We start from the raw sequence: 15,940 nt of genomic DNA on the forward strand, positions 1-15,940 counted from the left end.
TAACAAAAGCCATCTCCCAGTGCCTGACTTTTGCTGAAGATCAGGTTGGTCACAATTCATTTCTCCTCCCTTGTGCCACATCCACTCCAAGCAGTCTAATTTCCAGACTGAACCTTAGACCTCTTCATCCCATCAGGGAAAGTTTAACATCCAGTCCCCATGTGTCCCTGCTCCACTACAAGTTGGGAATAATTCTGAACGAAATGCTAATGAATGTAATGATGCTAATTTTCCCCATTTAATGCTGAAATACTCAGCTCCACAGAAAAGAAAGAACAAACCTTCGCACACAGTGGTCTCTAGATGCTCACTCCTTTCTACATGTGAAGGCGTGCCTATTTACAAACATCTGTGGCTGGGATGTGGAAACGCTGGCATGTTTCAGCCAGTTCTGCTGACCCTGCCTTTCGCCCCCCTGAGAACAGAGCAACTGCACATCCCTGATTTTTGTAGCCACTGCCAGGAGACGCCACTGGAGTTCATCAATATTACTCACTGGCAGCAACCGAAACTTCTCCATGCTGGCTGAGAAGATGACGCCAGCACTCTGGTCATGCACATTTAAACAGGATCTGTGGCTGTGCAAACCTGGCCTCAAGTACAGCGCAGCACCTCCTGAGGTACTCACAATGGATATTGCACTCTTGGGCACAGCTACCTGATGTATTATTTCATCTGCAATTGCCAGATAAAACTTTGCAAAGTCAGAAATTAAGCATTTCACCCTTCATTTAGTCTGGCTGCGTGTCATCTCCATATACACATCAGCTACCACTTGATTGCTTAAATTGTTTAGACTTTATGGGCCTGGGCTTATTAAATAAATATCAGGAGAAGTCTTGCAGAGGAGGAATGTTAACAATTAGGACGGTGCCGCTCCCCTGTCCCTTTTACATGGTCGGGTGAATTGTGCCCGGTTAAGCATCGAGCCTTGCCTCGTCCCAGCTCCCCAGCTGCCCAGCTGCGTGTGCTGGGCTGACAGCGCTGTTCGAGCTTGAGCAACTTTTGTTTTGAAACTCAGCAAGGACTGGCAAGACCACCAAGTAGTAACTGGCAAAGGTTGAGAAGAACCCTCTCCACAAGACAGCCCAAGGCATCCCTGAAACATTATTTGGTTTCTAATTTAAACAGGCCCTTGCTGACACAGGCTAGCCCTCTAATACTAGGACGAGAAGCATGTGAATGGAGTGGAAATCATCATATGTATAGAAAGCAGTTTCTACTTACTACTGAGACAAATGGGCAAATGTTTGCCTTTTTGCTAAGGTCAAAGTTCAGAGGAACTGAATTGTAGCACAGGACACTAATGTGAAGACTAAACTGGAGAGCCTTGTGTGCACATTTGATACTTGGAAAAGGATGCTCGTAAGACTGGAACAGTGAACCGAATGTCAGGAGGTCTGGGCTCAATTTCTGGTTCCACATTAAGTTTCTTGTGATTCAGGGAAAGTGCCTTTAATTCGTCATGGCCACTTCCTCAATAAAATGAGAAGCATCTTCCCCCTCTTTGTAATTAGTAATTGCTACTTGGGATTCTTAGATGATAATCCTATAAATATCTGTGACTGCATTACTAGAAAGTGAAAAAAACACATTTTGCTACACAAGTTCCCTTGACTTTAAGCTTCCAAAGAATCTCTAAGGAAAAAAAATGGTAGAACCATGTAATAAAACGAAATAACTTTTGCCTATCTCAGAGCAATGCCTTGTTTCCATTCAGCTTGGAACACTCAGCAGCTCTTCAGGGCAGGGTCTCTTCGAATCCTCTTACTTAATTCTCTCTGTAGCGTGTGTCTCACCTGTAAAAATACAGAGCTTCTCAGATCCCAGATTTCACTGCACAACCTGGCCACGTCTCCAATGTATGCCTGAACAAAACCTAGGCGTGCATCACCTTCTTCTTCCTGGCTGCACTGCAGATCTTGCAAGGACGTAACTTGGAGCATTCATAGCCACACTGAGGGGAGCGCACCTCGGGCTGTACACCACAGCACCACCTGCCAGGCCGGTGGGTCAGAGGGGGCCAGCCACTCCTTGGTGGGGATCAGAGCTCAACTGGCACACCTATAAAATAATGTCACCTCTGTTGAGTTCTGCAGGAGTCCTACACAGGCTTTCTTGTAGAGCTAGGTGAAACCAGACGTTTGTTCTTCATAAAACACCACGAGAATTACACACAAAGGATAAACCCCATCTGCACAGACAACACTTCCATCCCATATATACTGATCTGTACGAGAGATCGCTTCGAGCCAACCACGAAACATAACAAGTTCTACACACCCAAGACTCATTAGCATGTTCTTCCATCCCTAAAGCAGTATTTCAAAAACACTAATAAATCATAATTTAAGCCTTCATAGAATTTTACATACTTTAAAAGCATTCCTATAAGGCTGCTGTTATCTTCAATTTAGAGACAGCACAGATATTTACATGATTTGTTCAAAGTCATGTGAACCAGTCACAAATCTGAAATGAGAATTCAAAAACCTCCCTACTTCCAGTATTGTGACTTATTTCTCTAAAGAATATGGTCTTAGGGAAACCTTTGCAGGGTGAGCTTAAAATCCCTTAAAGATTATGGTAATGAAAAGTGGAACAAAACATACTAAAACCAAAGTAAAAATAGTTCTGAACAGTAGCATTATCACTAGAAAAAAATTACTTCATCAGATGAATCAGAAATTTCCTTATTCCAACAGATCTGTGATTTGCATATGCTACTGCCCTCTGCATTTCCGTATTACTGGTTCAGGAGGTTGTTCCAACAGGACTGGCTAGACCAGGTTATCACTTGCCATAACAACCATCATGCGGACAGTAAGTCCTAAGCTGTCATTTACACTATTAAACAAGCAAAGTGATATATTTAATGTAGTAAATAAAAAAGTAAAGCTCAAACATCAGAAGTTGTTTCCTTTGATCTCACTCCCCAGCAAAAAAGAAAGCCTAGCCAGAAGGGAAGTGTATATAATGCCCATGAGGGGTTGTCAGCTAGCTAAAATTCATTAAAATACTACGGTTGGACTAAAAATATAGAATATATTAACATAATAGCAGCCTTTGTGGGCCAAACAAATGCCACTTCTAGTTCTGTATCTTGTACCTGCAAGTGGGCTCATAGTATGGATTAAAGGCCAAGTGTAGATGATATGTCTCAAGAACGTTATTTTTGATGATGAGCTTCTTGAGCTGAATGTGAACTCTGCACGCTTAACTACCAACAAGGGATTTCTTACACACAGATGTGTCCAGACTCCCTTTCAACTCACTCAAATTTTTCAACATGTAACATCCAGTAACAAAGACTTCTAGAACTTGTCAGGTGAAGAACCATCTCCTTTTGTTGATCATTATGTACCTTACCAGCTTCATTTAATACCTTCTGGCTCTTTGAATGTGAGGGGCAATGAGCAATTGTTTCTTCTGCACTCCATCAATTACATTCCTCATTTAAGGGACCTCTATCAATTCCTCCTTCAAGTGTTTTCTTCCAAAGAGCTTACTTTCACAGAGGTCATTCTGTACCTTTGATCATCCATGTGGCTTTTCCCTGAATCGTTTTCAGTTTAACTACCTTGGTTCGTAAGAAAGGAGAGAGGCAGACTTAAAGATTTTCTTAGACTACCTTAGAGAAAATGCCACTGTGGCAAATGAGCCACATAAAATGTGTGTTAATTAGTGCTGACACAGACATACAGTAACACAACCTCAACCAGCTCAGCACTGCTGTTCCACCTCTGTCACTGAGGTTACTGTCCTGACACCACAGCCGACAGGAGAGACGATGTGACCATGTCAGCGCTCCTGTGCAATGTCCCTTCGTAGGCAGGCAAGTTAAACCTCTCGCTGGTGACCTGCCAGGAAACACCAAATACTGCAGCTTCTGAATGCCAGACCCAATATGATACATACAAAAGCAAACACTGCTTTTATATGTGTTGCCAAGTACGCATGCCAGGTTGGCTGTGCTTCCACAGGAGATGTTCAGTATCAGTGAGTTACATGATATATTAAAGACTTTTTTGTTGTTTATCCAACAAAATAGATAAAACACATTAAATGAGAATAATCATAATTAAAACAATACAAAGCAACACCATTAGGAGTAGAATCTCACGGCATACAATTCACTCACCTAATAAACAATTAAGCATTAAGAAACCTATCTGAAGTAATACTCTATTTAAGGAAGCCGCTGTCTCTCAAGGATTTCAAAATTGAACTATTAGGTTTTAGTCAACTTCATTTGGAGCTTTTGGAAAAATCTAAAACTAACATTGTACAAAATGGGGCTTTTTTCAGGCTGTTCCTTTTCAGAAGTGCAATTCTAAAGCCTGCTCAGAAAGGGTCCTGTTGCAGGAGGCAGCGCTTGTTTGTCTACCAGGCAACTGCCCCCCCTGTGCAGACCTAGGCCAGCCTTTGATCTAAGAGCTCTACAACTACCTCTGCTTTCTGTTTGATACAATTTAAGGTTCTCCCTGATAAGAAGCAAGTCAATCTTGGGTTACAAAGAAAGAAATTACTACCACTTAAATCTGTTTTATCTTTGAGCCATAAGATTTCCTATCCAGCATGCAGAAAGTCTAATCTGGGAAATCGTATTATTGGAGATATAATTTAGTCTGATGAAGAAGGGTAGTGATTATTATTAGTTGCCCTATGTGTAGTTAATCTAGATGGAGAGATTTCTTGTAATAAGAACTCATTGATAGCTCTGCATCATGTTACTTTGTTTGGGATTTTTAATGGAAAAAGTGGTTTTTCAGTAAAATGATACTTTTCACTAGTAGGTATTTTTCTCTGCTTGTTTACGTTTCAGTATGAAACACCTAACATTCAGGTTGTGATTTTCCACTGAGCATTCTTGGTCTTTCAAAAATGTTGAAGAATGGATAAAAGTGTGTTTTTCTGACTGTTTCCAGGCACAATCCAACACTGTATTAGATCTGGCCATACATACCCTGACACTTCAGCAGCGTGATGAATTATGAACAACCCAATACAGCTCCTTTGGTTCTCTGTTGCCCCATCATTTGTTTTAGTTTCTCTCTCATGTTATTGATGATGAACATGAAGGCCTAAATGTACAAATGTATTTAAGGGATCCAAGGAATGATGGAAGTGAAGGATCATCACTTACTTATGAAAAAATTCCTAAAAACAGAAATCTGAAGAATCAAGAACAGGTAAGGGAGTTTCACCTTTAATAGTCTCCTTGCTCACAAAGAGGCCAACTGCTCTGATTTTCACTCATGCAATGGGTCTGGACACTACGTAAACTGTGACAGAATTTGTCCCTATATAACTGTTGCTGTCAATATGTTCCATACCCATGATCAATCCCTTTGACTCTCACATGGGCCTTTAAAGAAGTAAACTTGTGTAAGATTAAACCCTTTAAAAAGAGTAAAACAATTAGTGAGTAGGAGACAGGCAGAAATATTTGTTAGTATAACAGAATTAGCGTTGCTTAGTATTTTTTTGGAACAGCTCACCCTACATTACCCAGAAACATGATATACACAAATCCATAATAACAGGAGCGAAAATAAAACAACCTTCTCTATAAAATGATAGTATTAAATTACATCTGCATCAGTGGTTTTATGTACGTTCATTTTGGCCAAAATCAAACGTGCTAGATTTCCTATATATGACAATGCAGATGTAGTGACAGCTAATGTTTAAAATAAAGAAATTTCTTCCTGTTTTAAATTTTATTGTTCATGAAGGGAAGTCCCATGAACAAAATACATTCATTAATATGAGTTATTTTTAGGCTGTCATTTTCAGTGCTCCAAAAGTCTCTTCAGCATGCAAATTTAAGTAACTGGAGTACTTCAATATCTACTCAGCCAAAAGTCCTGTGCATACGTTTACTCTCTCAATGGCAATACAGTACTGGTTCCCCGATGCATATTCATTAACACTGTGGCCAGTTTAATATGAAAAGTCATTCTGCTGCTCCCCTTTACGACAAATAATGTTGGTCATTTTACGGCAAATTTAGTGCAGTTGTCTATGAAATTCTACAGGGTTTGGTTCACAGCACACGGGACTGAAAATAGAGAAGAAAATGCGTATTTTACAGTAAGAAGAAAACATTCTCCATCAGTCAAGGCATATTTAAAGTCTAGTTAGATGGCGATTTTTTGTTAAATCTGTGCATGTTTTACACATATGTATATGTTTATGAAAATAACTTCTGAAATATAAGGCAGTGTGTTTCATTTATTAAGGTACAAAATTATGCCCAAATTTTGAGGTTATTTTTACCACTAGGAATGTCCTTATTTTAATATCTGGTCTTGACTAGGAATAGATTGCGGAAAATTACCATCTGCTTCCAGTTTGCATACAAAATCCCAATTAGCTAAACTTCATATACGTTTTGCAAGGAAATTATGCAAACTCTTTTCCAAAATGGGAAAACATTTGTCAGATAGTATCTGGATGTCCTCATAAGCACAGCAATCTCAGCCTGACTTCGTCTGCCCTCTAACATGCTCAAATAGAAGGTTATCAATTTGGTTGATGAGAGATTACGGCCTTTGATTACCACCGCTCCAGAGTACTCTGCTTCCCCTTGATTACAAACACACATAGTCAAACTTAACAAGTTAAAGAACCCTGGGTTTTAATTCCACTGGGAGAAAGGAACTTTAACATTTCTCAATCTTAACAGCACTTTAAAACACAATATTGATGTACCATTTTTTGTGTAAGCAATTTGGGCTTCTCATGTAAATAACCTGAGCATGCATCTATCAAACATTTTTCATGCAGCAATATTATAAAATAATCCTAACCACTACTATCAGCACAAGTTATTTACTTCAAAGTCACATTATCAATACGAACAGTCACAGATTTTCTTGCCAGACAGCCAGATGTTCAAGCCCTGCTGCACATCAGAAAAATTATTACTAAGTGGTAAAGTATTCAATTAAAGCCCTTTCCTTATTATATACAGGTTTCAGGAAAAAAGAAGTAAAAAGGATACCAGTTGACCGATCTATTATCCCACTGAAATCAGTAACATTACCAGGTATTGTAGCTGCTGAAATAGTTTGAGTAAATTGAAGCCAATGGACACTGTGCCATTACAGATTAGATTTAGGTCCTTCATTAATCATTCCGTCTGACTTCCTGATTGTCTCAATCTAGATAGAGCCAAATATCATTCAACTTCCTACGCTCAACATTTCACATTAAATTAAATAAACCGTATTTGCTTTTGATCTATTTTTCCCAATATGTGCACAGCTGCCCAGCCTTGAGCAACAGAAAAAATGTTAGGGTGGCTGAAGAGAAATTAGTACCACAAGACTTAACATTTGAGCAGCAACACTATCATCACATCTTTCAAGCAAATCTAGTTATTCAAAAGTACTAAGTGATTTTCTGTACTCATTAATTCCTACCATGAAACACAAAGCTGGGACAATTCAGAGCATTATTCTATTTTCTTTACAAAAAGTATCTTCTCCTGATGAAAAGTTGTACAAAAGATTGATTTTGTAACATTAAAATAAAAATCACTTTAAAATCAAAAGCTAATACTGAGCATTGCTGTTCTTTGAGTGACGCCAACACAGTGCTAGACTGGTATCCTGTTTGGAAGAGAAAAATGGGTTCTTTTTAAAGATCACATTCTAAATTTTCCGTCGTGTTATTTGAATGCTATTGCACTGCTGCAACTGGTTAGCACTGCACATCTGGCAAATTGTCTTGGACTGGTATTTTCCCTAAACTATTGTGTATGTGTGTGATGTGTTTTTTAAAAAAAGCGTCGTATGCACTCTGAAACAATGCTCTATTGCAGACTGCTACACACAGTAATTAGTGAGAGCATACTTTTTTCTGATTTTGTTTTCAACGTCAAAAAGTGCTATTTTTAAAAGTAAGCCACCATGAAATTCTAGCCATGTTTTTACGCTGTTTTTCAATTCTGGGTTTTTTTTGGCATTTAATCTCATAGGCCCAAACTTCACACTGGAAGTGTTATCTCATAAAAGCTCCAAATTTCAACAACTTTTACTCTACAGCTACTATTTTAAACTTACATTTATCAGGAAAAAGAGCATATAACTCAAATATTCTCATAAAAATAGTTCAACAGAAACAAAACAGATAAATGTTCCATTCAGTAAAAGGTCAATTTTTCATAACTTTGGCTACAGAAGCCCTACAGTTCAGCCAAATTTGATTCCAAAGCCAAAAGTTTCTATGTCGTGCTGCTTCAGATCGTCATATTAAGATTTTGCAAAGTCCATCAGACAAATGAGGGGCAAGAAGTCAACCTTTTCTCATAAGGTTACCACCATGACCAAATACTGTTACTCATAAATACTACCATTTACAACTTTCGCAACTCTTAAGCATTTGGAAAAAAAGGAGATGGAGGGAAGAGGTAAAGCGATACTTCTTTCTTAAAAATAAACACATAAATATCCAGAGCCCTAGAAATGCAAGGTCCTGGTTTGCTTTCTAGTAGAAGGATCTGGAAAGCCCCTATTTCTGGTCAGCTAAGAATTCCCCTGCCATGGGGGAGCTCCCCGCTGATACACAGCCAGCATTACTGGATCCTGCACAGACACCATCTGACACCAGCACAGGATGCATTAGGAGCTGCAAAGAAGTGGCCAGAGCACGTTTGATACTTCTGAGGGCTCACATGCCTAGATTGCTCTAATTTATACTCAGACGAGCTCTGCCTTACATGAAGCAGTTCTGCGAGGCTAAGCATAAATTCAGTGCAACAGAGAATCTGGATTTAGCTAGATAGAAGAGGTTTCTAATGCTAAATCGTAAATTAGCCAAGAACACTGAACTTGTTTTTACTGTCCTGCAAGATTTGGGGAAACTTAAGAGTTTGGACACAAGTAATCAGTCTTCAGAGCGGTCATCCTCTGTCTTAACCACCACAGCCAGGTGTCTTGGTCTATGCAAGCACACAAAACCTTGGCTATGTTCTTAACTGCTCCTATGTTGGCTATTGGGAATTCTCACCTGTACATGAATTCCTCATTTTTCATCACAATTGCAAAGTATTTGGCTGCAGACAGCAGGATTTCCTGACAAAAATGCACAATGGTGTCTCTTCAGTTTGTCCAACTATATTTGAGACACAAGATTAACTTTCAGCACATTTTCCAAACAGCAAGCAGAAGAGATTTTAGGTTGATCAAACAGGACACATGAGGAGAAGGAAAGACACTCAGTGGAGTCTCTGTCTTCCTTCTGTTCCTCCACAAGTTTCCATGAAAATGCCAAAAGTTTTGCACCTTTCTTTAGAACAGGTCTGGCATAATGCCGGTCAGTACTCCCAAGCCACATGTAAATTCAGCTCAAGAAACACACCGTATCATTTATTCTCTGAAGAAAGCTGTACAGTATTTCTTGGAATAATGAAAACGTGGCTTCTGGTTTTCCAGAAACACATTTCTACTACCTAGTAAAATTTGGGCTTTCTGGCCTCTGTCAGTTTTACAGACTTTGCAGATACCCAATTTCTGAACACGTGCACTCCAGTGATTTTGATCAGTAGTTCCCAAGCTTAGCTCATTTGTTCACCACCATCAGAGATGGTGCAGACCTCTATAAGACCCATCTACGCAAAACCAGAAGCTTCTTGCCAGCCAGGTACGTGTGTATAAAAACGCTTGTCAGCCACCTCCAACTCTCTCACTGCAAAGTCTCGTTCATCAAAGTGGGATCCTCAATTCCATGTTTTCATTTACCATTATACGACATGTCTCACCTCACAAACTAGAGCCTCTGTTAAGTGTCCAATCCCTTCCTTACCTTTCGACCACACATTGCACTAACATAGATGGGGGTGACAGTGACTGCAGCCATATTCTCCTACAGAAAAAAGCCACTCTGCCTCATCAACCTTGCTCCTTGGTGCCTTAACCCTGCCTGACACCTTCCTGAAGCAAGCGCCGCTCGCTGTGCAATCTGGGGTGGAGCACTAACTGCTGAGGGGATTGCTGCAGTTGCAGCTGAATAGAGAAGCAAGTCACAACTGATCAGCAAAAACCTTCTGCGTGGATCTGTTGACCTCATGGCTCAGATAAATGCTTGTATACAAGCACAATTAACAGCTGCCATCATCATGTACCACTTTAAGTTGGCTTTGTACCACAATTTGGGAAAGTCTGCCTTAGACAATAGGCACAAATATGCATAACAGTCACATATAGGTCTGTTCTTTTCTCCTCCTGACAACGTTCTAATTTAAGATCCTAGTTTCACTTAACCAAACATTTTTACTGGAGATAACTTCATTCCCATGTGGCACCTTCAAGGACCATGACTCCTCCAGAAATCTGTAGTATACAAGCCAAATTCTACTAGCAGTTGCACTGCTAACAGGTCACATACTTGGGGTTTGTTTTTAGACTAATGTTTGTTTAAAAAAGCGAGGAATACATTTTGGATTGTAAATATGTTCACTCCAAAAAAGTGAAGCGAACAAGGAGAGTCAGATGGAAGAATTTTACCTCTGCTTTGTACTGATTATACAATTTATCAAGAAATTGTTCCACAGGCCTCCAACAGATGCTCTGCTATTAAAGCCATGAAAAGTCATTCAGGGAGAGGGTAAAGGCCTCGGGGGTGTGGTCCACATGCTTCAGCACATATATCCTCAGTCCTGGCCTGCAGATAGTACATCTGGTCCAGGCATGGACCTGATGGTTGGCCAAAATACAGGCTTACAATAATGCTCCTTTTTTCAGCTTTAATGTAAGCCTGTTTTCTTGCCAAATTCAGACCCTGCCAAAATTTGGCCAAAGATGTTTGCTCAATTGTGCAATATCTCAAGTTTATATCCAACAACTCTTTGCAAAAACAATCGTATCGTGTTTTTAATGTTTACAGGCATTAACAATATTTAATTTTAAGTAGAATTTTACTGCTGACACTCTCGTGTTTTACAGTAAATTACCTTAGAGAGGGTTTTTCCATTTGCTCGTAGTGTCACGAGTCCTGCACAGCACACCAAAGCACTGGAGCTAGAGAGACCAGAACTTGGAGGGATGGTTCCATCGAGCAGACAATTCATTCCAGTTGGGTTATTAAGACCAAAATGTTCCTAACAATGAAAAAATAAACAAACTCAGTTTCAAGTACAGACAGGCTCAGGCTTGCAATTATCTGATACTTAGAAAGAGAATCTTTCTGCTGAGTTGCTGGAACCAAGGACCTGCTTCTGGTATCTCCAAAATAAAGCAAAATTTTCATTCTGTTCCTTGAGAACAAAGCCAATGGTAGGGCTTCAGCCAAAGGTATGTCTGCAATTCCTGTACACAAACATATATGAGCTGACAGAACTGCACCCCAAGCAGAATACAGTATGGGCTAAACGCCCAAGAATTTACCAAGCTTCGTGGGTGGGTTTTGCAGCAACTGGCTCTACTCTAAGTTGTTGTGGTGACAGTACCAGAGGTTACCAATCGTTTTATACCCTACTTTCGTCCTTTTCTCCATAGTTCTTCACTTAAGGCATTCCAAAAAGCTTAAGGTCCATTTTATGCTTCACTTCTAATGCTGGATGTGGTATAAGGGAGCCACACCACACTGACAGGGAACTAGAAGCCATGCGGTTGTATTCAAAGCCACATACTCCCATCTCCTGAAGAACCCACAGGACTGACACTGAGAAAAACACTATGGTACCTAAGGACACTATGCCACAGGAGGAACAGACATACCTACCAGCAGTGATGGGTCTCTGTCATGCTATTTTTAGAATAAAGTTTAAAATATTTTAACAAACACTATAGATATCACAGAGAATACATTCAATACAAAAGTCATCAATCCTTGTGTACATACTTTTAATTAGTCTTTAATTGTTTTGGTTTTTTATTTGTAAACACTTTAATATAAATGTCTCTCTGCTGCTAGTTTGAAATAAACATGCAATACTTATTAAAAAATCATTCAATGTATATGGGGAGTATGTGAATAGCTACATTCTGATACAGATTTATATGTCAATAAACTATGTTACAATGTCAATAATCAGAAAAAACTGCAGTGTTTCCACAAAGAAATGCTCACCTTCAAAACATCTCTACTGCTTTTCCTGAAACAACTTCAATCATAAATACCAATACCAGCAAACAAAAAAAGCCTCCTTTAATGTCTTCTACCATCCCTTCAAATTATTTTAAATTTTCTTTTCTACAAATATAAGGAAATTCATACCTAAATACTATTGCTGCCCATGCCCCTTCATGAGGAACACTAGACAGAGTTGTCCAAAACCAGAAAATGCTTGAGTAACTAGAAACTGATCCACAGTTTCTGGATTGTCTTGAATGTGAATCAGGCTTGCAAACTTATCACGCGATGTTTAAATAGAAAATGTACTTCAGTTTCAAAAATGAAAATGGACTTTGCCAAGTTCTGCAATAGTTCTGTCCCAGAAGGATAGCATGTTCAACTTAATATAAACAGATTATCCCGCTGGACCCTCAGAGTACTTGTATTTCAGTGTTTCTTAAGTCTGTAACATTTATGCTCATTTACTGCCAGTGCTAGAGTCTGCAAACCTGCTTTGCAAATTAACCTTCAAGTATGAAAGCTTGTCCTTAGGAAACAAATCTCAGTAGCAGACTGCAAAATAAATAAAGTCAATTGGTCATGCTAGCCTTAATACAAGAAAGGATATATTGTAAAGAAACCCAATCTATAGCTCTATAGTCAATGCAATTTAAATGCCTATGTTAGTGAGCAGTACAAAATTGAAAATACTCGTGTTACTGCAAACGTAAGTAATTTATTGGGATCTAAACATAAGGGCGGGGGTCTGTTTAGGAACTGTGGCTTGTAATAAAGTTATTTGTGGCACTGATAGTTCCAAATATTGTATTTTTGAAGACTTCAGTGGCACGTTTGAGGCACGCTTTGTTGGCTGTCTGCAGTCCTTATCTATTGGATCGTCCTGTAGTGTGACCTAGACAGCCTATCCTTCACGTGCTTTAAAAAGCACATTTACCCATAATTTGGGCTGGCTGTGGTGACCTGCTCCTGACCTAGCCATCACTGTTTATCCTATCTGCCCTTCCAGAGTATCACTGCATTGCCATCAAGCTGAGAAATCACTGTGTTCTTACTCAAAGGGCCATGAATCACCTGCAAAGAGCAGGTGAGATTTATAGGAAGCCTTAATTGAGACTTCAGGCTGCCTCCTAGGACAACACTGATGATCAGCACTTGGTTCCACAAGCAGTTCAGTTTTCAAGTCAGTCTGGAGACAGGCGAGCTCACAGAGAAGATAAAGCTCAAAGGAGCAGACGGGAAAATGTTTGCCTGTTGAGTATTCCTGTTTTTACCGTAAGTGTGCTGCTTCCTACGTAGCTGCACTCTTAACTCAGGAAATTCTGAAAATCCCATTCAAATTCCACACACTGAAAATCTGGCTAAGTAATGGTTCTTACTGGAATATTTCTTCTCTATGCTGCTTGCTCACTTGTTGCATTTTCTTTTGCCTACTGCATGAGACAGCTTCAATCAGTTGCCTACAACTCGTAGGTTTTCAACATTGATGGAAATTAAATTTTTTAAAGTGTTTCCACAGAAAGAACTAAAATATGATCTTTGTGCCCTGACAGACAAGCCTCCAAACCTTTTTAAAAGCTATTTTTAATTAGACTATTCCATTGGAAAGCATTCCTTTTAACTTCAAACTACAGAATTTCATCTTGATAATGAGTTTGATCATGACTTTACTAAAGAAGTAATTATTTGCTATTGTAATTTATGTAATGAAAAAAGAAAATAGTGCTCTGCAAATATTTTAAAGCAAACCCACTCATATCCACTCTTCAAATCTTAACATAAAAATACTTAACTGTATGTCAAGAAAAGCTATAGAATGCAGGGAAGTATTTTGACGGTGAATAGATATGCTTGGCATACTTTTCTTCTACATTAATTTCGTAAGTTAAACGGATTTGGCTTACCTGAATACCCTTCAGTCCACATAGGAAGTAGTTATGCCACTGAGGTTTGGTTTTGTCAATCTGAATGTTATTAACACTAGTACTGAAATCCCTGCAAAAACAGAAAGACGTTGAGGCTTTAACGTCTTAGTAAATTCAGTTTGAAAAATCATGGCTCATTACTGCCACCTGCTGATGAACAAAAACATTTCAATGTTAATTTTTTTCAGTGCAATGTATTTTCGTTGCTTTTTAGTACAGTTCTTTATTAATCAATTCTGTAAGGATATTTTAGATGGAAGCATAAGAAGTTCTGCTTAAGTTATAGAATTTATTAAATAAATCCAGAAATTAAACTGCCTTTGGCATCCTTAACGAAGGCAGCGCACCTTCCATCACGTGTGTATGTTCTCTTGATCTCTTAGAGAAATGAAAATCTAAATAATCGTATCTGTCAAACCTAGAACAGAGATAAATACCCTTCAGTATTCACTAAAACAGGTCTAATGCTGCAAACTTACATTATGTATGTAACAAAACATAATTAAAATAATTTATTTTTAAAAAGTTTACTGATTTTCTCCAGGATAATTCTGATAATGATTTTCCTACTCTATCTTAATTTCAAAATAATAAAAACGGTAAGCCTGAATTTTCCTAAAGAAACTAATGCTATGGATGGGTGCTGTCAAACTGGGCATGGAGTGATGCTCAGAGGCCTCAGGGGGGCCTGCGTAAGTCACCAAAAAGTGCAGATTGTTTAGAAGTCTAAACCGTTGAATGCCCCATAATTGTATGTACCCAATGTCATTACAGCATTTGCCCAACACAGAAAAATGAAAGGCTCTAAGAATGTCAACAAAAGCTAACAAAAATATTCAGAAGTTGTGGGCAAAGTTGTGCTTCACAAGGCAAGGTCTGCCAAGCAGTGTGAAGCTGAATTCCCTGGAAATATTTAGGTTTAATGGGAATAAAACCACTTTCAAGAAGTTACACAGCAGTGGACAGTCTGCAACTCATAGGAGGATGGAATTTTTCATTCTTCTGCTAGTCCCAGTCTGTATCTATAACCTACGTAGGCTAGCGATGTGCCACTTTTATTTTTATCCAAAATAATATCACTAGTTAATACCTGTAATGAATACCAGTGTGAAGGTGTTTTATCAGTATTTTGTTACCTACGGAGAGACAGTTATACTAATATAAAGCATCTTTACAATGATATAGCTGTCTTCAAGTGATAGCTGAAAACTTTGCTTTTTTCTTGTGCAATTAAAAGGCTGCAATTTTTGTGTAATGCAACCCAAAAACCTGACAACCAGTGTTAAATTGGACCCACAATCCTGCCTCCTTTACAGGTCTAATGTTAGCTAGGCTGTAGTGAACTACTCCACTTCCATTACCAGTCTGCAACCTATTCCTAGCTCAACGTTACATGACAGATCTTACACTTAGAATTACCATTCCATCACTTACACATTCAATTTCAACATTCAACACAGTGCAGAAATAGCAGGGATTTGTGTATAGTTTAACACATAAATTGTGGTCTTTCAATCAGAACTGTTCAAAATAGTGCCACTTACAGGACTTTAGGAACAATGCAACATCAAAGAATTGTACAAAGTGTCAGAAGTTACTGGGGTGTGTAGAGTAACACAAAAGATCTGAAAGGGAGTGCTGAGATCACAATACAAGGAAAGTTTGAGAATAGCTGTAGGTTTTTCCAACTTGAGATTCAGTGTATTTAGAACAATCTCCCAGAGATAATTTTGTTCATGGCCTTTGGATTTAATAAAAAAGAGAAGTACTTGTAAAACAGAAAATACTTGTCAAAAGTTATGAAGATTTAAAAATCTTGTTTCCTATGCTTGTTTTCTACAGCAATCCTAAATTACTTTTGTAAAAAAGCAAGGTTGATGGAAATCAATGTGTACAAGTGATTAAAAGCAAGCAAATCTGAAGTCCTCTTTCCC

At 38.7% G+C, this 15,940-nt stretch overlaps 1 protein-coding gene across 1 annotated transcript in view; it reads right to left on the reverse strand.

Moving 5' to 3' along the window:
* Window positions 1–15,940, reverse strand: part of GALK2 (galactokinase 2) — a 44,108-nt gene that overhangs the window by 24,186 nt on the left and 3,982 nt on the right. Inside the window, exons 3-4 of the mRNA XM_010192272.1 lie at window positions 13,986–14,076; window positions 10,961–11,107 (exon numbers count right to left, since the gene is read on the reverse strand). Coding sequence (XP_010190574.1) covers window positions 10,961–11,107; window positions 13,986–14,076 — 238 coding nt within the window. The remainder of the gene's footprint in view (window positions 1–10,960; window positions 11,108–13,985; window positions 14,077–15,940) is intronic.

The sequence above is a fragment of the Mesitornis unicolor genome, unplaced genomic scaffold, assembly GCF_000695765.1.
Source record: "Mesitornis unicolor isolate BGI_N332 unplaced genomic scaffold, ASM69576v1 scaffold4349, whole genome shotgun sequence".
Taxonomy (NCBI): Eukaryota; Metazoa; Chordata; class Aves; order Mesitornithiformes; family Mesitornithidae; genus Mesitornis; species Mesitornis unicolor.